We start from the raw sequence: 25319 nt of genomic DNA on the forward strand, positions 1-25319 counted from the left end.
CCGATGTTCCCTCTCTGTGCAGCCAGTGCATCAGCTCCCCCCCCTATTCTGGTGCATGAACAAGATTTTGTGGTGGTGCAAAATGTGCTTTAATAATAGTCGCTTCCAAATCAGAAAGTTGAAATAATTTCTATAGTGGAAGTTTATTTTGCTTGACAAATACAATCAGAAAGGAGTTGGAATGATTGTTTAGGGTGACAGATCCCCTTTATTTAGCTGTATAATGACCCAGAGCACCTGATTCTTGTTTTTTTGTTACCATTTAGGGGACCCCCTTAATAACAGTGGGAGAGAAGAGCAAGGGATAGATGTGAATGAGTGAGGGGTTCTGGGGGACAGGAATAAGGAATAGGGAGCAACTTGCTGTGGGGTCAGTGGGTCCCATACTGAGTGATACCACCTATACAACTGGGCCTATAGGAAGAGCATCTCTGTATCTGCTTACTGGACCTTCCTATTGGATGTCTCTCAGCTCCGCACAGCACCCACCTCTGCTCCCCTCCTGACACCCAATGGTGCTGCTAAATCTTGCTTCTGATTCTTACAGCCCAGATAATCCCAATGTCTTTATTAAAATATATATATATATATATATACATACACACAAATATTAATAGTCCCATGGGGCAGCCCCCCCCCCCTATATACAGATGGAATGGGAGGACAAAGCAGGGGAAACATAGGAAGCCAACAGAGGATTGGTTGGAAGAACTTTGATTGGCAGGTCCCAGCTAAAGGTGTCTACCTCTATTTGTCCAGCCCCCGTCCAGGTGATAATCTCGGATTGGTTCTCAGGAACAGTAGGTGCTTCCACGGGCTCCCGAGAGGTGACAAATTCAAAATGGAGTCGCCACTTCAATGAGACTGCGGGGGGCACATACACCATATGAGTAGCCACTCTGATATAAACACATTTGCCTATGGGACAATTTACTGCGCCAGATGTGCCAGATGCCTTGGGGGTGTGGCTAAAGTGTCCTTTCCCTAAATCCCTTCCTTATCAGAGCTGGAATAGGATAGAGACCAAGTGAATGGATTAGTATAGGGAAGCCCTACTGTGACCCTCCAAGACATGATTATGGTCCCAAGCATGTGCCGAACTTCCACACACCCCTTTGCATGAGTTTAATCTGGCTTCCAAAATGGCAAATAACGTGTCCCTCTTTAACTCTCATTGGTTTCCCTTGTGACTGGAGCAAATGAGCCCAAAAGCAAATGAGTATTTAGTCTGCACTTCAGGGGTGTAATGGCCAAGCAAGTGAGAGTGAAGGGTGTAAGTTACTAACTGGTAGCCATGCACCCCGGTAACCACACCATGATTCCTATAAACAAAGCACAGACCCTCCAGGCAAGCTCCTCTTTATTCTTCTCATGCAGAAGAGCAAAGGTGGGAGCTGCCCATGCCATGTCTCCCTCCTGCCATTGGTGAATGGGGGAACTCACCGATGTTGGTGCTGAATCCGGGACAAGACGTGAGGGGGATGGGGAGACTGAAGCTGGTGCTGGCCGAGTGCAGACAGGGCTCGTGGTGCTGAGCGTGGCTAGTTATGGTCACCGGCTGAGCCCGAGATCTCCTGTACTCCTCCTGCACACTCTCTTCTGTCTGCAGCAACACTGAGTACTGTGGGTGGAGACAGACTGTGATTGTACACGCCCCTCTATCAGGTGCATAGGGGTGGGAGCTTCCATATTGGGCAATAGAATAGGTGTACACCAAGTACCTGGTACCTCACTCACCTGCAGACAGGGAATGTCACCGTCAGAGAAACTGAATGTGCCAATCACATCTTCTCCAATTTTATAGACAGTCTTAAAGATGCAGAACGTGCCCACGCGGCCCTGGCTATTGCTGATATTAAACTGGTCTGCAAGGGAAAATGTTACAGGTTTGCAGAGATGAGTGTAACCATGAACTCCTCAATCCCTGCCTGAGTGCCTTATTACGCAAGGCTAGAGGTAAGTGCCAGCTCAAGTTGCACCCTAATGTACACAGTGAGAACGGGCAGCTCGAGATGAATTCCTCTCATATTCTTCTAACAATGCCAATAGCCAGACTTGGTAGAGAAGAGGGCACAAGTCAGTCAGTAAGAAGGGACATGGCAGAGGGTCACTGTACCAATATGGTAGACTGATAGTATCGTCATGGTTAAACTCTGTGCTCTTAAGGGCAACTAAAGTAAAATAGAATAAGGCTAGAAATGCTGTATTTTGTATACTAAACATGCATATGAACTTACTGCACCACAAGCCTAATTAAACAAATAATTTATGATTTCAAAGTTGGCTACAGGGGGTCACCATCTTGTAACTTTGTTATACATCTTTGCAAGACCAAGACTACACACATGCTCAGTGTGGTCTGGGCTTCAGTTGGGAGATTAAGTTTAGGGATCGTCATAAATGATCAAAACAGCACAAGTCAAATCTGCCAGAAGCCGATACAGCTAGACCGATTACCAGCCACCAGCTGCTTTACAGGGAAACAAACAAAGCTGCTCGAGGTCAGGGAAGTAAGACGGGGACTCCCCCTGCTGTTGGAAACTATGATTGTTTCCCTGCAGAGCAGTTAGGGACCGTATGAAGTTTCCATCTGCATCTGTCAGAGCAAGTAAAACTAAGGGGGAATTTCACTGCATACAGTCAGGTTTCTTATAAAAACGGTACACATTTTTTAAAGGAGAAGGAAAGCTACGGAGGCATTTTATTGCCAATAGATACGCTGCAATAGTGCAAGCTAGAATGCTATATTTATTCTGTAGAATGTTTTACCATACCTGAGTAAAAAGCTCTAGGAACTCTCTGTTTGTTTAGGATAGCAGCTGCAGTATTAACATGGTGTGACATCACTTCCTGCCTGAGTCTCTCCCTGCTCTGGGCTCAGATTACAGTAGAGAAGGGGGGGGAGGGGAAGAGGAGCAAACTGAGCATGCTCTTGCCCAGGGCAATGAGGTTTAAGCTGAAGGCAGGAGGTCTGATACAGAAGCCCATGAGTACACAATAGATGGAAAGAAATGCAGTGTTTGTTTTGACAGAGGACTCAGAGCAACATTACTTTGGGGGTTTACTGGTGTATTTATATAGACCTTTCTGATAAGGCTTACTTAGTTTTAACCTTTCCTTCTCCTTTAATCCAAGTATATTGGAGATAGATTTCTTTTTCATTAAAGAAAGTAAAAATGGGATTTTATTTTTTTTTGCCTTTACAACCCCTTTAATGCTAAAACCCATCATTCCAAGTAGGAGCGCTAGAGAGAGGAGATGGCAGGGAAGTGCAGAGGTAAATGTTAGTGGCACAGCAGTGCAGCGAGTGAATACTCACGCAATGTCCTATGTGATGTCAGCGCCATGAGAATCTCCACAGCCGAGTCCAGGATCCTCGAGTCCTTCTTCCCACCCTCCTCCTCATCCAAGAAAGGGTTGGAGGGGGCAACCTCATGCTCCTGTATGGGCTGAAAGCTCTGCAGTGCTGAAATCACAATTCAGGGAGATATAAAATGGAATTTGCACAATTACTGGCCACATAAAAGCTTGGAGGAACATGCTCAGGGCTACTGTCTCACTGGCAATACTGCTCCAATTCTTCTCAATGCAGAGATACTAGAGGAGGCTGATCTGTGGTTTAGACAACACTACATGTTGTGCAGCTCCAAACTGAATGTGGGGGATCCATCCCTGCAATGTGTGATTAAAGCTACTAACTCTGGTCAATACTGGGGGCTCTTGCACCCACCAACAAGTTGTTAAAAGGCCTGACAGTATCTCTCCTGCCCACCTTGTCCTAGGGCCTCATCATTCCCTACACAAAAATGGGGCTCCCAGACTTACCGTGCAGCAGGAGCACCCGGAACGGCACCCGCAGGAGCTGGATGGGGCAGTTAACCCTTTGGCAGCCAATAGTCAGTTTGTAGACGTATTTCACAGACTGGCCACGGAATGAAGGAGGAGCGGCAAGGGGCAAACTCTCACAGTAGGAGTCTATGAGCAAAGGTAAGTATTAGCAACTTTCAGGCACACGCTCCCCCCACCCTGACACATCCATTTCCTCTTCCTGTTGGACACAAACTGCTTTCCCTTCTCATCCTCAGTTCACTGGTCTGTTACTAATGCTACTGCTCTTCTCACTGGATTCTTCACATTATTGTGGATCATCCAAGAAGTTGGGAAGGTTTAATTTGGACAAAAGGTTGAACTAGATGTATGTGTCATTTTCACATATCACAACTACTACATACACCTGCACTCTCTATGTCTAGCACTCCTCACATACATACAATATTGGACATCAGGTCCGGGACAATCTACATCCAAAGCAGAAAGCAAGGCCCCAGATGAAAGTTAATTTTTATTTTGCAGACTGGAGACAAACAGGGGCCAATCTCAGCCCCTTGCAGGGCCCATAAGTCATTCAGCAGAAGGGCCGAGGCAGAAGCAGTAGGGGTAGAATGGAGACGATTATCCCATTTGATTCATTTCCATCTGTTTAACCCTCCCAGGCTGAGCCAGCCCTCTATGCATGGCTGCAATGGAGAGGTGAGTGGAGAGCTTGGCCCCCATTGCGGGTTACAAAGGGCAAGACAAGTATATTAAGACCCTTGGCTAGAGAGGGGCCCAGAGCTCAATATTAAGGGTAGAGGCAACTCCCAAACAACATGTATAAGGGAAACACATGAGAACTTTACCCCTGATCTCTTTACAATGACACTTACAGGATTTTTTCTCTCCAGGGTCCAAACGCAGGTCACAAAACAAGATTTTGGGGGGTGTTGAGAGGATGCACTGACCCCGCTCACCTGGAAAAAAAGAAACCAAAAAACCCACAATGTTGTGTCTAATGGCAGCGGAGAACTAGTTGGGGCTCAGAACAATAAAGAGGCAACAGAACCCTCCCCACCTCGATTTGGGACAAATACGGTCTCATTCTCTGCCTGCACGTCCTGTCTGGGCTCCTCATTCGCCGGGAGGTGTACGCGGCTCTCACTGGCATGGAACTGGCAATGAATCTGAGCACTAGCCCATGCCAGGGTCTCACTGGGGGACAGAGAAAAAGACAGTGTGAGTGTTACTGACCAATCTGACCTTCCATTTCAGATCTGCTTGAAATCAGACAATACAGTTCCCATCTTAAGGTGGCCATACACATAGAGATCAAGGAACAAATGAGGTCCGTGATCCAACGGGATTTTTAAGCCCTGCCTGATCTACATCTGCACAACTCTAAGCCAGATATTGATCAAGTTGGGATTGGTAAAGGTGGCCATAGATGCAAAGATCCGCTCGTTTGGCAACATCACCAAACGAGCGGATCTTTCCCTGATATGCCATTAACAAACATGGCTATATCGGGTGTAATCTGATTGTTCGGCCTTATGGCCGAACGATCCGATTACGATGTGCCCTGGGTTCCGGCGGGATCGGTCGAGTCAAAATCAAACCTGAACAATCAACCAAATGACCAATCTCCGCCGGACGAAAGATGTCGGCACACACGATCCGAAAATCGTACGATCTGTGTGTCTAGGGCCACCTTTACACTGGAGAAGAGACAGTTAAGGGGGATATGATCACTATATATAAATATATAAGGAGATATGATCACTATATATAAATAAATAAGGGGGATATGATCACTATATATAAATATATAAGGGGGATATGATCACTATATATAAATATATAAGGGGGATATGATCACTATATATAAATATATAAGGGGGATATGATCACTGTATATAAATATATAAAGAGGATATGATCACTATATATAAATATATAAGGGGATATGATCACTATATATAAATATATAAGGGGATATGATCACTATATATAAATATATAAGGGGATATGATCACTATATATAAATATATAAGGGGATATGATCACTATATATAAATATATAAGGGAATATGATCACTGTATATAAATATATAAGGGGATATGATCACTATATATAAATATATAAGGGGATATGATCACTATATATAAATATATAAGGGGGATATGATCACTATATATAAATATATAAGGGGATATGATCACTATATATAAATATATAAGGGGGATATGATCACTATATATAAATATATAAGAGGGATATGATCACTATATATAAATATATAAGGGGATATGATCACTATATAAATATATAAGGGGTATGATCACTATATATAAATATATAAGGGGATATGATCACTATATATAAATATATAAGGGGGATATGATCACTATATATAAATATATAAGGGGATATGATCACTATATATAAATATATAAGGGGATATGATCACTATATATAAATATAAGGGGGATATGATCACTATATATAAATATATAAGGGGGATATGATCACTATATATAAATATATAAGGGGGATATGATCACTATATATAAATATATAAGGGGATATGATCACTATATATAAATATATAAGGGGATATGATCACTATATAAAAATTAAATGTGTTCCTGTATGAGGGGGGCTGCCATATTTGTGCAGCAGGAGTCGGTTAGAATTAGAAACTCTGACAGTTTGAGAAGGGACAATCCGGTTTAGGAACTTCAAGTAGCAATTAATTACAAAAACAAATCTCTTAAGGAGGGAAATGAGTGTTACAGTGAGAGCTGTGAAGATGTGGAATTTGCTCTCTGAAATTGTATTTGTATTATATTGTATTTGTATTTTATTGTATTTGTATTATCGCAATGACTGATTTCTCTGACACGATTTTCAAAATGTAAAAAATATTTTACTTTATTTGATTTAAAATTTGTCAGCTTGGGTACAGTGCATGATGCTCACGACTGACGCGTTTTGTGCCCAATGGAAGTGCCATTATATTGTGTTATATTGTATTTGTAATGTATTTCTATTACAGTAAACCCTCGATTTTACATCCCCTGATTTAAAGTTTTCCCACATTTTACATTGTTGTTTTGTGGTCGCACCTATATATTATGCATAACACATGTCCCTGATTTCACAACATTTTTTTCTGTTCACCTCAAAAAAGTAAAATGGGGGTTCTACTGTGTATTGTATTTTATTTGATTATACTAGTCCCCTTGGCAGTGGGAGCAGAAGCTTGCACTCTATGCTACAACAAACGCTTGGTCTAGTAGAGCGGTGCTTTCATGAAGCCTACAGACAAGTCCTGCCTCTGGACTAAGCAGACATTAGGACACAAGATAGAGTCAAACAATACAGCATCAAGCAATACTGTAATGCCGGCCCCATCCATATAAAATACCAATACAACCAGTGCTGGACTTATTTGCCTCTTTATATAACAAGTCCCCAGGCCATGGGTTATCTGTGCTCCAGTCAGGCTTTCTCCCAGGTGGGGCTGAGCACCATGAAGCTGTAGGTCAATGTGAGTGGCACTTACCTGCTGGCAGAGGTGGACTGGGCCGAGAGGGGGTTAGTGAAGGTAACGACACATTCCAGAAGCTCCCCGGCCAGGAACACGGGGCCCCGCACCAACTTGGCCACCACCTCAATCATAGCGAGACACAGGGGCTGAAACCAAAGAAAAACATGAGCCCCCTCCACAAACCTGACCATTTACTTTCCTTTAATTTGTGCCCAGCAGCCCCAGACACTGTGTGGGAAATGGCTACTCTAAGTAGTAATGTAAGATGCCATAGACACTATTTATTGGGGGGTGTAAGATGATATAGACAGTCACTATTTATTGGGGGGATGTAAGATGATATAGACAGTCACTATTTATTGGGGGGATATAAGATGAAATAGACAGTCACTATTTATTGGGGGGATGTAAGATGATATAGACAGTCACTATTTATTGGGGGGATGTAAGATGATATAGACAGTCACTATTTATTGGGGGGATGTAAGATGATATAGACAGTCACTATTTATTGGGGGGATGTAAGATGATATAGACAGTCACTATTTATTGGGGGGATATAAGATGATATAGACAGTCGCTATTTATTGGGGGGATATAAGATGATATAGACAGTCACTATTTATTGGGGGGATATAAGATGATATAGACAGTCGCTATTTATTGGAGGGATGTAAGATGAAATAGACAGTCACTATTTATTGGGGGGATGTAAGATGATATAGACAGTCACTATTTATTGGGGGATGTAAGATGATATAGACACTCACTATTTATTGGGGGGATGTAAGATGATATAGACAGTCACTATTTATTGGGGGGATGTAAGATGATATAGACAGTCACTATTTATTGGGGGGATGTAAGATGATATAGACAGTCACTATTTATTGGGGAGATGTAAGGTGACATAGACACTCACTATTTATTGGGGGGATGTAAGATGATATAGACAGTCACTATTTATTGGGGGGATGTAAGATGAAATAGACACTCACTATTTATTGGGGGGATGTAAGATGATATAGACAGTCACTATTTATTGGGGGATGTAAGATGATATAGACAGTCACTATTTATTGTAAGATGACACAGACACTCACTATTTATTGGGGGGATGTAAGATGAAATAGACAGTCACTATTTATTGGGGGGATGTAAGATGAAATAGACAGTCACTATTTATTGGGGGGATGTAAGATGATATAGACAGTCACTATTTATTGGGGGATGTAAGATGATATAGACACTCACTATTTATTGGGGGGATGTAAGATGATATAGACAGTCACTATTTATTGGGGGGATGTAAGATGATATAGACACTATTTATTGGGGGGATGTAAGATGCCACAGACACTATTTATTGGGGGATGTAAGATGATATAGACAGTCACTATTTATTGGGGGGATGTAAGATGATATAGACAGTCGCTATTTATTGGAGGGATGTAAGATGATATAGACAGTCACTATTTATTGGGGGATGTAAGATGATATAGACAGTCACTATTTATTGTAAGATGACACAGACACTCACTATTTATTGGGGGGATGTAAGATGAAATAGACAGTCACTATTTATTGGGGGATGTAAGATGATATAGACAGTCACTATTTATTGTAAGATGACACAGACACTCACTATTTATTGGGGGGATGTAAGATGATATAGACAGTCACTATTTATTGGGGGGATGTAAGATGATATAGACAGTCACTATTTATTGGGGGATGTAAGATGATATAGACAGTCACTATTTATTGGGGGGATGTAAGATGATATAGACAGTCACTATTTATTGGGGGGATGTAAGATGATATAGACAGTCACTATTTATTGGGGGGATGTAAGATGATATAGACACTCACTATTTATTGGGGGGATGTAAGATGATATAGACAGTCACTATTTATTGGGGGATGTAAGATGATATAGACAGTCGCTATTTATTGGGGGGATGTAAGATGATATAGACAGTCACTATTTATTGGGGGGATGTAAGATGATATAGACAGTCACTATTTATTGGGGGGATGTAAGATGATATAGACAGTCACTATTTATTGGGGGATGTAAGATGATATAGACAGTCACTATTTATTGGGGGATGTAAGATGATATAGACAGTCACTATTTATTGGGGGGATGTAAGATGATATAGACACTCACTATTTATTGGGGGGATGTAAGAGGATATAGACAGTCACTATTTATTGGGGGATGTAAGATGATATAGACAGTCACTATTTATTGGGGGATGTAAGATGATATAGACAGTCACTATTTATTGGGGGGATATAAGATGAAATAGACAGTCACTATTTATTGGGGGGATGTAAGATGATATAGACACTCACTATTTATTGGGGGGATGTAAGATGATATAGACAGTCACTATTTATTGGGGGGATGTAAGATGATATAGACAGTCACTATTTATTGGGGGATGTAAGATGATATAGACAGTCACTATTTATTGGGGGATGTAAGATGATATAGACAGTCACTATTTATTGGGGGATGTAAGATGATATAGACAGTCACTATTTATTGGGGGGATATAAGATGAAATAGACAGTCACTATTTATTGGGGGGATGTAAGATGATATAGACAGTCACTATTTATTGGGGGGATGTAAGATGATATAGACACTCACTATTTATTGGGGGGATGTAAGAGGATATAGACAGTCACTATTTATTGGGGGATGTAAGATGATATAGACAGTCACTATTTATTGGGGGATGTAAGATGATATAGACAGTCACTATTTATTGGGGGGATATAAGATGAAATAGACAGTCACTATTTATTGGGGGGATGTAAGATGATATAGACAGTCACTATTTATTGGGGGGATGTAAGATGATATAGACACTCACTATTTCTTGGGGGGATGTAAGATTATATAGACAGTCACTATTTTCTTGGGGGATATAAGATGATATAGACAGTCACTATTTATTGGGGGGATATAAGATGATATAGACAGTCACTATTTATTGGGGGGATGTAAGATGATATAGACAGTCACTATTTCTTGGGGGGATGTAAGATTATATAGACAGTCACTATTTCTTGGGGGGATATAAGATGATATAGACAGTCACTATTTATTGGGGGATGTAAGATGATATAGACAGTCACTATTTATTGGGGGGATGTAAGATGATATAGACAGTCACTATTTATTGGGGGGATGTAAGATGATATAGACAGTCACTATTTATTGGGGGGATGTAAGATGATATAGACAGTCACTATTTATTGGGGGGATGTAAGATGATATAGACAGTCACTATTTATTGGGGGATGTAAGATGATATAGACAGTCACTATTTATTGGGGGATGTAAGATGATATAGACAGTCACTATTTATTGGGGGGATGTAAGATTATATAGACAGTCACTATTTATTGGGGGGATGTAAGATGATATAGACAGTCACTATTTATTGGGGGATGTAAGATGATATAGACAGTCACTATTTATTGGGGGGATGTAAGATGATATAGACAGTCACTATTTATTGGGGGATGTAAGATGATATAGACAGTCACTATTTATTGGGGGGATGTAAGATGATATAGACAGTCACTATTTATTGGGGGGATGTAAGATGATATAGACAGTCACTATTTATTGGGGGGATGTAAGATGACACAGACAGTCTTTATTTATTGGGGGGATGTAAGATGATATAGACAGTCTTTATTTATTGGGGGGATGTAAGATGATATAGACAGTCTTTATTTATTGGGGGATGTAAGATGATATAGACAGTCACTATTTATTGGGGGATGTAAGATGACACAGACAGTCTTTATTTATTGGGGGGATGTAAGATGATATAGACAGTCTTTATTTATTGGGGGGATGTAAGATGATATAGACAGTCTTTATTTATTGGGGGATGTAAGATGATATAGACAGTCACTATTTATTGGGGGATGTAAGATGATATAGACAGTCACTATTTATTGGGGGATGTAAGATGATATAGACAGTCACTATTTATTGGGGGATGTAAGATGATATAGACAGTCACTATTTATTGGGGGATGTAAGATGATATAGACAGTCACTATTTATTGGGGGATGTAAGATGACACAGACAGTCTTTATTTATTGGGGGGATGTAAGATGATATAGACAGTCTTTATTTATTGGGGGGATGTAAGATGATATAGACACTCACTTTTTATTGGGGGATGTAAGATGCTAAAGACAATATTTATTTGGGGGCAGCTGTAAGATTCCCTAGACTGTATTTATTGAATGGAGTAAAGCTATACGACAGTTTCATAAAAGCAGAAAGTATCAGACTATCCTATATAGTGTATTTCACCACTAGTGTCATCAAGTTCACCCCCCATCCGAGTCAGTCCACTTAGTTTGGTGCAATTTCACTGTGGAAATTTACTGTACCAAATTTGCCAAATTCGTGTGCCAACTTCTTACCCATAGCAACAGCAAAACTCATTTCCCCCCAAAAAAGTATTAAAAAATAAAGTTACTTAAGCTTATTGAACTGAGTAGTGCTGTACTGACAGAAAACACTGTAGTTTATTCGTTACGTTTTACAGCCGTAATATTCCCAATACTTTGTGATTGGCCGAGTGTCAGCACTTCGTTGTCATCTTTATGGATTTCTTGTATTTAGCCAACGTCAGGGCTACACAGTGTTTGTTCAGCCACAATCAATTGCTTCGCTGAATGTCGAGACGCAAGAGGGAACCATTTTGTCGCTGAATGTCAGGTTGTTAGGGGGGACCATTGTGTTTGTGAATGTTGCGTTGTAAGGGGGAGGGACTATTGTGTCAATGAATGTTGACACGCCCACTGATAAAAATACATTACAAATCATTCCATCCTATAGAAATGAAAGAAATCAGTAACTAGATCTCAATTTAGTAGGGTCAAAAGAATAGTGTCCGACTGAATCAGACGCAAACAAAATTTGAAGAGAGAGGATACCCGGCGGGACTTTTAAAAAAACAACGTTCAGATATAGAAGAAGGTGTGAGTAGAATTTAATATTAATAGAATTTCCTTTGTGTCCCGTTACAGTACAGAGAGCTCTTATGTGGAGACAGCCATTAAAAAACATTGGCCGTTACTTCAGGAAGGTTTACCCGAAATAAATCAGTTCAAAAATCCTCCAATTATTTCATATAAAAAATGTAAAACTATTGGATCAATGACCATACGGGCCGAAGTGGGAGGGACTTGCTCATACCCATATGTCTTGTGTGTACTTCCTGCTCAAACTGTCAGAAAGGTGAGGTGTTTTATCATCTGAGGAAAGGGACGGCAATAGAAATGAATGGCTACTACACACGTGAAACCTCTTGTATATGTGATAAAGTGCCCGTGCGGGTTATCTTACATTGGACAGACTACAAGAAGTGTTATAAGAGAATATAAATCAGCAATTAATAGTAAAAATAGTGATCAAGCTGTTGCAAATCATTTCCTTGTTGCAGGTCATGGGGTACAACAATTAATATATCAAATAATAGACAGTGGGGCTCATTTATTAACACAGGGCAAATTTGCACATGGGCAGTTACCTATAGCAACCAATCAGTGATTAGCTTTTTAAAGCCAACTGCAAGTAGAACAATGAATGCAGCAATTTAATTGGTTGCGATAGGTAACAGCCCATGGGCAAATTTGCCCTGTGTTCATAAATGACCCCCCGTGTTCCTAAAATACGGAGAGGAGGAGATCGAGTGAAAATGTAAAAGGAAGCGAGATGGATTTGAAAATTGGAGACGTTAGCTCCCGAGGTCTCAACGGGGAAGATGATTTCAGTAAGATTTATCGTTGAATCAATTTTACAGAAAATACTTTAACCTTAACTTTATATTTATTGGAAGTATTTTACTTACTTGTTTTTTATGAACATGTTCTTTCTTACAGCTTCACTTTGTGACAAGAAAATGAATGGACAGTAAAGAAAATGAAGGTAGACAGAAGTATCTATATGTAACTATATTCACTGGACTGGATACACTGCGGTGGGTTGTAAATGTAAATTCACTAAACACCGAAGCGCCTAACGCTAGCATGAATTCGCATTTTCGTTACTTCGCAAATTCACTAACGGACGCTGGCGTAAATTCGCTAGTGTTACTTCGCACCCTTACGCCTGACGAAGTTGCGCAACGGACGTAACTACGCAAATTCCCTAACGCGCGCAGTGTACTGAACGCTACCTTTTACGCCAGACTTAATTCGCCACCTCAGACCAGGCGAATCGCAATAGAGTAAATATGGATTGCTTCAAAAAAAAGTTACATTTTTTTCTAAGTCCCAAAAAACACTGGCGTTTTTTCTATATTATGGGTGATTGGCTGAAAAAGATCGAAAACATTTTTGGGGCTCCCCTCCTTCCCCCCTACATTTCCTAACTCATGGCAACTTAACTATACAGTGGGCACATGTGTAGGGCAAAATAAACATTTTATTTGCTGTTTTGAAGGTTTCCCAGGCATTTGTAGTTCTGCTACGAATACTTCTATTGGAAATTGAATTTGGCGCCGTATGCAAATTAAGCATCGCTAGCATAACTTCGCTTCACTTGGCGAATTAACGCTAGCGCAACCTTACGCTACCCCTGAGCGCAGCTTCGGATTTTAGTGAATTTGCGGAGCACTGGGGAAAATACGAAGTGCGGCGAATCGGACGCCAGCGCAACTACGATTCTTAGTGAATGTCCCACATTGTGTTTGTTGTTATGTGAGTATGTACCACTAGGGGTCAGTGTGATACCTGTATAAATAACTGGTGCTGCTGAGGTGGCTTAAAGGAACAGTAACATCAAAAAATAAAACTGTTTTAAAGAAATGAAAATATAATGCAGTGTTGCCCTGCACTGGTAAAACTGATGTGTTTGCTAAAGAAACACTACTATAGTTTATATAAATGAGCTGCTGTGTAGCAATGGGGGGCAGCCATTCAAAGGAGGGAAAAGCTCAAGTTACACAGCAGATAGCCGATAAGGTCTGTCTGACTAATGGTGTTATCTGTTATCCATTAGTTTTCCTGTGCCATATTGCCGTTTTTCAATTTCTGCCATTGCTACACAGCAGCTTGTTTATATGAACTATAGTAGTACTTAACTGTTATATACTGTCTATCCTGTGCTTGAATGGCTGCCCCCATGGCTACACAGCAGCTTGTTTATATAAACTATAGTAGTACTTATCTGTTATCTACTGTCTGTCCTGTGGTTGAATGGCTGCCCCCATGGCTACACAGCAGCTTGTTTATATAAACTATAGTAGTACTTATCTGTTATCTACTGTCTGTCCTGTGGTTGAATGGCTGCCCCCATGGCTACACAGCAGCTTGTTTATATAAACTATAGTAGTACTTATCTGTTATCTACTGTGTATCCTGTGCTTGAATGGCTGCCCCCATGGCTACACAGCAGCGTGTTTATATAAACTATAGTAGTACTTATCTGTTATCTACTGTGTATCCTGTGGTTGAATGGCTGCCCCCATGGCTACACAGCAGCTTGTTTATATAAACTATAGTAGTACTTATCTGTTATCTACTGTGTATCCTGTGCTTGAATGGCTGCCCCCATGGCTACACTGCAGCTTGTTTATATGAACTATAGTAGTACTTATCTGTTATCTTCTGTGTATCCTGTGCTTGAATGGCTGCCCCCATGGCTACACAGCAGCTTGTTTATATAAACTATAGTAGTACTTATCTGTTATCTACTGTGTATCCTGTGCTTGAATGGCTGCCCCCATGGCTACACAGCAGCTTGTTTATATAAACTATAGTAGTACTTATCTGTTATCTACTGTGTATCCTGTGCTTGAATGGCTGCCCCCATGGCTACACAGCAGCTTGTTTATATAAACTATAGTAGTACTTATCTGTTATCTACTGTGTATCCTGTGCTTGAATGGCTGCCCCCATGGCTACACAGCAGCTTGTTTATATAAACTATAGTAGTGTTTCTGAAGCAAATCCGTTTTACCAGTGCAGAGCAACACTACATGATATTTTCATTACTTTAAAACACTTACATTTTTTGGTGTTACTGTTCCTTTAATAACGTTGCCGATTGGTTGGGTCAGAGCCCATGTTTTTATAAAGAGATTTTAAAGAAAAGAAACTCATGATGGCGCTGCCCATGATACAATATTTGCTGTAACGAGTTGAAGGTGGAAACGGTCACCAGATTGAAGCAATTAAGAGGGTACAAGTGCCGAGTAAAGACCCTGTTGAAGCGTCACAGTCACTGGTCCCCCCAATAAGTCTCTAGATCTTTCACAGATGTCATTTTGAGCAAATACAGAACTACTCACGTCAATGAGCTGAAGTCACTATTAATTGTTTAGTGTGGGGGGGGGTAGCAGCGGAATATGTGGGGGTGGGTCTTGCTGTTGCTATGGGAATAACAGGAGTTGGCGCATGAGGAGGAGCAATAATTATGATTGGGCAGATGTGACAGTGAAATTGCACAAAACGAAGTGAAGTGACTCAGCCGGGGGAAGGGTTCGGCTTTGAACTGAACAGTTGGGCTTTTCTAAGGTCTGTTTGGCTCTTAACTTTCTGTTCAGTTTTCAGACTTGTCAGAGCCGAACATTAATGAGACCAAATGAAAACCAATGAAATAGCGAGACAGTCCCCTTTAGTTCAGTTATTATCATTTCTTGTTATTAAACAAAGCAAATCAATCAAAAGTAACAAATGGTTTTTCTAAATGAGCATCGCTGTATTTCAGAGCTTTCTGGATAACTGAATTCTGTATAACAGATCCCATAGCTGTAGATAAAGGATTGGACTCATGGGGCAGAATAGATAGAGGTGGGACTCATGGGGCAGAATAGATAGAGGTGGGACTCATGGGGCAGAATAGATAGAGGTGGGGCTCATGGGGCAGAATAGATAGAGGTGGGACATGGGGGACTCATGGGGCAGAATAGATAGAGGTGGGGCTCATGGGGCAGAATAGATAGAGGTGGGACTCATGGGGCAGAATAGATAGAGGTGGGACTCATGGGGCAGAATAGATAGAGGTGGGGCTCATGGGGCAGAATAGATAGAGGTGGGACTCATGGGGCAGAATAGATAGAGGTGGGGCTCATGGGGCAGAATAGATAGAGGTGGGGCTCATGGGGCAGAATAGATAGAGGTGGGGCTCATGGGGCAGAATAGATAGAGGTGGGACTCATGGGGCAGAATAGATAGAGGTGGGACTCATGGGGCAGAATAGATAGAGGTGGGACTCATGGGGCAGAATAGATAGAGGTGGGGCTCATGGGGCAGAATAGATAGAGGTGGGACTCATGGGGCAGAATAGATAGAGGTGGGGCTCATGGGGCAGAATAGATAGAGGTGGGACTCATGGGGCAGAATAGATAGAGGTGGGACTCATGGGGCAGAATAGATAGAGGTGGGGCTCATGGGGCAGAATAGATAGAGGTGGGACTCATGGGGCAGAATAGATAGAGGTGGGGCTCATGGGGCAGAATAGATAGAGGTGGGGCTCATGGGGCAGAATAGATAGAGGTGGGGCTCATGGGGCAGAATAGATAGAGGTGGGGCTCATGGGGCAGAATAGATAGAGGTGGGACTCATGGGGCAGAATAGATAGAGGTGGGGCTCATGGGGCAGAATAGATAGAGGTGGGACTCATGGGGCAGAATAGATAGAGGTGGGGCTCATGGGGCAGAATAGATAGAGGTGGGACTCATGGGGCAGAATAGATAGAGGTGGGACTCATGGGGCAGAATAGATAGAGGTGGGGCTCATGGGGCAGAATAGATAGAGGTGGGACTCATGGGGCAGAATAGATAGAGGTGGGGCTCATGGGGCAGAATAGATAGAGGTGGGGCTCATGGGGCAGAATAGATAGAGGTGGGGCTCATGGGGCAGAATAGATAGAGGTGGGGCTCATGGGGCAGAATAGATAGAGGTGGGACTCATGGGGCAGAATAGATAGAGGTGGGACTCATGGGGCAGAATAGATAGAGGTGGGACTCATGGGGCAGAATAGATAGAGGTGGGGCTCATGGGGCAGAATAGATAGAGGTGGGACTCATGGGGCAGAATAGATAGAGGTGGGGCTCATGGGGCAGAATAGATAGAGGTGGGACTCATGGGGCAGAATAGATAGAGGTGGGACTCATGGGGCAGAATAGATAGAGGTGGGGCTCATGGGGCAGAATAGATAGAGGTGGGACTCATGGGGCAGAATAGATAGAGGTGGGGCTCATGGGGCAGAATAGATAGAGGTGGGGCTCATGGGGCAGAATAGATAGAGGTGGGGCTCATGGGGCAGAATAGATAGAGGTGGGCTCATGGGGCAGAATAGATAGAGGTGGGCTCATGGGGCAGAATAGATAGAGGTGGGACTCATGGGGCAGAATAGATAGAGGTGGGACTCATGGGGCAGAATAGATAGAGGTGGGACTCATGGGGCAGAATAGATAGAGGTGGGGCTCATGGGGCAGAATAGATAGAGGTGGGACTCATGGGGCAGAATAGATAGAGGTGGGACTCATGGGGCAGAATAGATAGAGGTGGGACTCATGGGGCAGAATAGATAGAGGTGGGACTCATGGGGCAGAATAGATAGAGGTGGGACTCATGGGGCAGAATAGATAGAGGTGGGGACTCATGGGGCAGAATAGATAGAGGTGGGGCTCATGGGGCAGAATAGATAGAGGTGGGGCTCATGGGGCAGAATAGATAGAGGTGGGGCTCATGGGGCAGAATAGATAGAGGTGGGACTCATGGGGCAGAATAGATAGAGGTGGGACTCATGGGGCAGAATAGATAGAGGTGGGACTCATGGGGCAGAATAGATAGAGGTGGGGCTCATGGGGCAGAATAGATAGAGGTGGGACTCATGGGGCAGAATAGATAGAGGTGGGGCTCATGGGGCAGAATAGATAGAGGTGGGGCTCATGGGGCAGAATAGATAGAGGTGGGACTCATGGGGCAGAATAGATAGAGGTGGGACTCATGGGGCAGAATAGATAGAGGTGGGGCTCATGGGGCAGAATAGATAGAGGTGGGGCTCATGGGGCAGAATAGATAGAGGTGGGGCTCATGGGGCAGAATAGATAGAGGTGGGACTCATGGGGCAGAATAGATTAGAGGTGGGACTCATGGGGCAGAATAGATAGAGGTGGGACTCATGGGGCAGAATAGATAGAGGTGGGGCTCATGGGGCAGAATAGATAGAGGTGGGACTCATGGGGCAGAAATAGATAGAGGTGGGGCTCATGGGGCAGAATAGATAGAGGTGGGACTCATGGGGCAGAATAGATAGAGGGTGGGGCTCATGGGGCAGGAATAATAGAGGTGGGGGCTCCATGGGGGCAGAATAGATAGTGGTGGGACTCATGGGGGCAGAACAGATAGGAGGTGGGACTCATGGGGCAGAAGATAGAGGTGGGGTCTCAATGGGGCAGAATAGATATGAGGTGGGGGCCTCATGGGGCAGAATAGATAGAGGTGGGGCTCATGGGGCAGAATAGATAGAGGTGGCAGGCTCATGGGGGCAGAATAGATAGAGGTGGACTCATGGGGCAGAATAGATGAGGTGGAGCCATGGGGCAGAATAGATAAAGGATTGGACTCATGGGGCAGAATAGATAGAGGTGGGGGCTCATGGGGCAGAATAGATAGAGGTGGGACTCATGGGGCAGAATAGATAGAGGTGGGGCTCATGGGGCAGAATAGATAGAGGTGGGGCTCATGGGGCAGAATAGATAGAGGTGGGGCTCATGGGGCAGAATAGATAGAGGTGGGACTCATGGGGCAGAATAGATAGAGGTGGGACTCATGGGGCAGAATAAGATAGAGGTGGGGGCTCATGGGGCAGAAAGATAGAGGTGGGGCTCATGGGGCAGAATAGAATAGAGGTGGGACTCATGGGGCAGAATAGATAGAGGTGGGACTCATGGGGCAGAATAGATAGAGGTGGGACTCATGGGGCAGAATAGATAGAGGTGGGGCTCATGGGGCAGAATAGATAGAGGTGGGACTCATGGGGCAGAATAGATAGAGGTGGGGCTCATGGGGCAGAATAGATAGAGGTGGGGCTCATGGGGCAGAATAGATAGAGGTGGGACTCATGGGGCAGAATAGATAGAGGTGGGACTCATGGGGCAGAATAGATAGAGGTGGGGGCTCATGGGGCAGAATAGATAGAGGTGGGCTCATGGGGCAGAATAGATAGAGGTGGGACTCATGGGGCAGAATAGATAGAGGTGGGACTCATGGGGCAGAATAGATAGAGGTGGGACTCATGGGGCAGAATAGATAGAGGTGGGGCTCATGGGGCAGAATAGATAGAGGTGGGGCTCATGGGGCAGAATAGATAGAGGTGGGACTCATGGGGCAGAATAGATAGAGGTGGGACTCATGGGCAGAATAGATAGAGGTGGGGCTCATGGGGCAGAATAGATAGAGGTGGGGCTCATGGGGCAGAATAGATAGAGGTGGGACTCATTGGGCAGAATAGATAGAGGTGGGACTCATGGGCAGAATAGATAGAGGTGGGACTCATGGGGCAGAAATAGATAGAGGTGGGGCTCATGGGGCAGAATAGATAGAGGTGGGACTCATGGGGCCAGAATAGATAGAGGTGGGGCTCATGGGGCAGAATAGATAGAGGTGGGGACTCATGGGGGCAGAATAGATAGAGGTGGGACTCATGGGGCAGAATAGATAGAGGTGGGACTCATGGTGCAGAATAGATAGAGGTGGGACTCATGGGGCAGAATAGAGGTGGGACTCATGGGCAGAATAGATAGAGGTGGGGCTCAATGGGGCAGAATAGATAGAGGTGGGGCTCATGGGGCAGAATAGATAGAGGTGGGCTCATGGGGCAGAATAGATAGAGGTGGGACTCATGGGGCAGATAGATAGAGGTGGGACTCATGGGGCAGATAGATAGAGGGGGCTCATGGGGCAGAATAGAAGAGGTGGGCTCATGGGGCAGAATAGATAGAGGTGGGACTCATGGGGCAGAATAGATAGAGGTGGGACTCATGGGGCAGAATAGATAGAGGTGGGGACTCATGGGGCAGAATAGATAGAGGTGGGCTCATGGGGCAGAATAGATAGAGGTGGGACTCATGGGGCAGAAATAGATAGAGGGTGGGGCTCATGGGGCAGAATAGATAGAGGTGGGGACTCATGGGCAGAATAGATAGAGGTGGGGACTCATGGGGGCAGAATAGATAGAGGTGGGACTCATGGGGCAGAATAGATAGAGGTGGGGCTCATGGGGCAGAATAGATAGAGTGGGGCTCGTGGGCAGAATAGATAGAGGTGGGACTCATGGGGCAGAATAGATAGAGGTGGGACTCATGGGGCAGAATAGATAGAGGTGGGGCTCATGGGGCAGAAATAGATAGAGGGGACTCATGGGGCAGAATAGATAGAGGTGGGGACTCATGGGGCAGAATAGATAGAGGTGGGACTCATGGGGCAGAATAGATAGAGGTGGGGCTCATGGGGCAGAATAGATAGAGGTGGGGACTCATGGGGCAGAATAGATAGAGGTGGGACTCATGGGGCAGAATAGATAGAGGTGGGACTCATGGGCAGAATAGATATGAGGTGGGACTCATGGGGGCAGAATAGATAGAGGTGGGGCTCATGGGGCAGAATAGATAGAGGTGGGACTCATGGGGCAGAATAGATAGAGGTGGGGAGCTCAATGGGGCAGAATAGATAGAGGTGGGACTCATGGGGCAGAATAGATAGAGGTGGGACTCATGGGCAGAATAGATAGAGGTGGGGCTCATGGGGCAGAATAGATAGAGGTGGGGCTCATGGGGCAGAATAGATAGAGGGTGGGACTCATGGGCAGAATAGATAGGGTGGGACTCATGGGGCAGAATAGATAGAGGTGGGCTCATGGGCAGAATAGATAAGGTGGGGCTCATGGGGCAAGAAAGGATAGAGGTGGGACTCATGGCAGAATAGATAGAGTGGGACTAATGGGGCAGAATAGATAGAGGGTGGGGCTCATGGGCAGAATAGATAGAGGTGGGGTCATGGGGCAGAAATAGATAGAGGTGGGACTCCATGGGGCAGAATAGATAGAGGTGGGACTCATGGGGCAGAATAGATAGAGGTGGGGCTCATGGGGCAGAATAGATAGAGGGGGGGCAGAATAGATAGAGGTGGGGCTCATGGGGCAGAATAGATAGAGGTGGGACTCATTGGGCAGAATAGATAGAGGTGGGAATGGGGCAGAGATAGATAGAGGTGGGGCCATGGGGCAGAATAGATAGAGGTGGGCTGCATGGGCAGAAATAGATAGAGGTGGGACTCATGGGGCAGAATAGATAGAGTGGGACTCATGGGGCAGAATAGATAGAGGTGGGGCTCATGGGGCAGAATAGATAGAGGTGGGACTCATGGGGCATGGGGCAGAATAGATAGAGGTGGGACTCATGGGCAGAATAGATAGAGGTGGGACTCATGGGGGCAGAGAATAGATAGAGGTGGGACTCATGGGGCAGAATAGATAGAGGTGGGACTCATGGGAATAGATAGAGGTGGGGCGGCTCATGGGGCAGAATAGATAGAGGTGGGACTCATGGGCAGAATAGATTAGAGGTGGGACTCATGGGCAGAATAGATAGAGGTGGGACTCATGGGGCAGAATAGATAGAGGTGGCCTCATGGGCAGATAGATAGAGGTGGGACTCATGGGGCAAGAATAGATAGAGGTGGGACTCATGGGGCAGAATAGATAGAGGTGGGGCTCATGGGGCAGAATAGATAGAGGTGGGCTTTCCAGCCGTGTGGGTTTCAATTGGACGTCTCCGTTTGTCAGAGGACTGTCTGCTCAAAACTTGAGGGGTAAATGAGGGGTAAATGAGGAGGTACATGAGGGGTAAATGAGGAGTAAATGAGGGGTAAATGAGGGGGTACATGAGGGGTACATGAGGAAGTAAATGAGGGGTAAATGAGGGGGTACATGAGGGGTAAATGAAGGGGTACATGAGGGGGTACATGAGGAAGTAAATGAGGGGTAAATGAGGGGGTACATGAGGGGGTACATGAGGGGTAAATGAGGAAGTAAATGAGGGGTAAATGAGGGGGTACATGAGGGGTAAATGAAGGGGTACATGAGGGGGTACATGAGGGGTAAATGAGGAAGTAAATGAGGGGTAAATGAGGGGGTACATGAGGGGGTACATGAGGGGTAAATGAAGGGGTACATGAGGGGGTACATGAGGGGTAAATGAGGGAGTAAATGAGGGGTAAATGAGGGGTACATGAGGGAGTAAATGAGGAGGTACATGAGGGGGTACATGAAGGGTACATGAGGGGTACATGAGGGAGTAAATGAGGAAGTAAATGAGGGGTAAATGAGGGGGTACATGAGGGGTAAATGAGGAAGTAAATGAGGGGTACATGAGGGGGTACATGAGGGGTAAATGAGGGAGTAAATGAGGGGTAAATGAGGGGGTACATGAGGGGGGTACACGAGGGGGTAATGAGGGGGTACATGAGGGGTAAATGAGGGGGTACATGAGGGGGGTACATGAGGGGTAAATGAGGGGGTACATGAGGGGTAAATGAGGGGGTACATGAGGGGTAAATGAGGAAGTAAATGAGGGGTACATGAGGGGTAAATGAGGGGGTACACGAGGGGGTAATGAGGGGGTACACGAGGGGTAAATGAGGGGGTACATGAGGGGTAAATGAGGGGGTACATGAGGGGTAAATGAGGGGTAAATGAGGGGGTACATGAGGGAGTAAATGAGGAGGTACATGAGGAGGTACATGAGGGGGTACATGAAGGGTACATGAGGGGTAAATGAAGAAGTAAATGAGGGGTACATGAGGGGTACATGAGGGGTAAATGAGGAGTAAATGAGGGGTAAATGAGGGGGTACATGAGGGGTACATGAGGGGTAAATGAGGAAGTAAATGAGGGGTAAATGAGGGGGTACATGAGGGGTAAATGAAGGGGTACATGAGGGGGTACATGAGGGGTAAATGAGGGAGTAAATGAGGGGTAAATGAGGGGTAAATGAGGAAGTAAATGAGGGGTACATGAGGGGGGTACACGAGGGGGTAAATGAGGGGTAAATGAGGGGGTACATGAGGGGGTACATGAGGGGTAAATGAGGGGGTACATGAGGGGTAAATGAGGGGTAAATGAGGGGTAAATGAGGGGGTACATGAGGAGGTACATGAGGGGGTACATGAAGGGTACATGAGGGAGTAAATGAGGGGTAAATGAGGAAGTAAATGAGGGGTACATGAGGGGGTACATGAGGGGGTACATGAGGGAGTAAATGAGGAGGTACATGAGGGGGTACATGAAGGGTACATGAAGGGTACATGAGGGGTAAATGAGGAAGTAAATGAGGGGTACATGAGGGGTAAATGAGGGGGTACATGAGGGGGGTACACGAGGGGGTACATGAGGGGTAAATGAGGGGGTACATGAGGGGTAAATGAGGGGTAAATGAGGGGGTACATGAGGGGTAAATGAGGGGGTACATGAGGGGTAAATGAGGGGGTACATGAGGGGTAAATGAGGGGGTACACAAAGAGTAAATTATGGGGTACACAAAGAGTAAATGAGGGGGTACATGAGGGGGTAAATGAGGGGGTACATGAGGGGTAAATGAGGGGGTACACAAAGAGTAAATGAGGGGGTACACAAAGAGTAAATGAGGGGGTACATGAGGGGTAAATGAGGGGTACATGAGGGGTAAATGAGGGGGTACACAAAGAGTAAATGAGGGGGTACACAAAGAGTAAATGAGGGGGTACATGAGGGGGTAAATGAGGGGGTACACAAAGAGTAAATGAGGGGGTACACAAAGAGTAAATGAGGGGGTACACAAAGAGTAAATGAGGGGGTACACAAAGGGTAAATGAGGGGGTACACAAAGAGTAAATGAGGGGGTACACAAAGGGTAAATGAGGGGGTACACAGAGTAAATGAGGGGGTACACAAAGGGTAAATAAGGGGTAAATGAGGAGGTACACGAGGGGGTTCAGGAGGGGTAAATGAGGGGGTTCCAGTCAGTGACGCTCTAGTCATTACGTCTCATATCAGGCCCGACCCCCGGCCTCTAGTCCCAGTGCGCCTCGTAGTTCTGCTGCATTTAATGCGCCCACCCAGCGCCAAGTCCCGGGTACTTACCTGCAGCCCGACTCCCCCCGCCGCACTTGGTTAGACCCAGGTAACAAGTAGTTACGCCATCAGTTTGCGCCCACCCGAGTCTCACTTCCGGGTGGCCTGATCCCATGTACCCGAGGTTTCCGGAACCGTTCGGCTGTTTCCGGACATTCTCGTTTATTCCTGGTCTCACAGTGATTGGTCGCTTTGTTATGTTGTGTTACCGGTGCCTGAGAGGGACAGGAAGGGACAGACTGAGGGACAGGCTCTCTGGGACACAAGCGAGACAGACTGGTTGAGACTTCCCGGGAGAGACAGTCTGAGGGACACTACAGGGACAGGCTCCCTGCGACAGACAGAGAGACCCAGAGGGACAGGTTCCTAGAGGGAGACCTACAGGGACAGGCTCCCTGGAAGAGACAGTCTGACAGAGACCCAGAGGGACAGGCTTCCTGGGAGAGAGACAGTCTGAGAGAGACTACAGGGACAGGCTCCTAGAGAGAGACACAGAGGGACAGGCTCCCTGGAAGAGACAGTCTGAGAGAGACACAGAAGGACAGGCTTCCTGGGATAGAGACAGTCTGACAGAGACCCAGAGGGACAGACTTCCAGGAAGAGACAGTCTGAGAGAGACACAGAGGTACAGGCTTCCAGGAAGAGACAGTCTGAGAGAGACCTACAGGGACAGGCTCCCCAGAAGAGACAGTCTGAGAGAGACACAGAGGGATAGGCTTCCTGAGAGAGATATTCTGAGAGAGACCTACAGGGACAGGCTTCCTGGGAGAGAGAGACAGTC

At 44.9% G+C, this 25319-nt stretch overlaps 1 protein-coding gene across 1 annotated transcript; it reads right to left on the reverse strand.

The window, feature by feature from the left end:
- Nucleotides 1-124: 124 nt before the first annotated feature.
- rgp1.S (RGP1 homolog, RAB6A GEF complex partner 1 S homeolog) lies at nucleotides 125-24686 on the reverse strand. Its single transcript, XM_018241883.2, has 9 exons — nucleotides 24548-24686; nucleotides 7383-7513; nucleotides 4892-5028; nucleotides 4707-4790; nucleotides 3826-3975; nucleotides 3320-3466; nucleotides 1738-1865; nucleotides 1444-1621; nucleotides 125-864 (listed from the first exon to the last, which is right to left on the reverse strand). The coding sequence occupies exons 2-9, from the start codon at nucleotides 7496-7498 to the stop codon at nucleotides 641-643; spliced, it is 1164 nt and encodes a 387-aa protein (XP_018097372.1). The 5' UTR covers nucleotides 7499-7513; nucleotides 24548-24686; the 3' UTR covers nucleotides 125-640.
- Nucleotides 24687-25319: the final 633 nt, after the last annotated feature.

The sequence above is a fragment of the Xenopus laevis genome, chromosome 1S (genome assembly GCF_017654675.1).
Source record: "Xenopus laevis strain J_2021 chromosome 1S, Xenopus_laevis_v10.1, whole genome shotgun sequence".
NCBI classification, from domain to species: Eukaryota; Metazoa; Chordata; class Amphibia; order Anura; family Pipidae; genus Xenopus; species Xenopus laevis.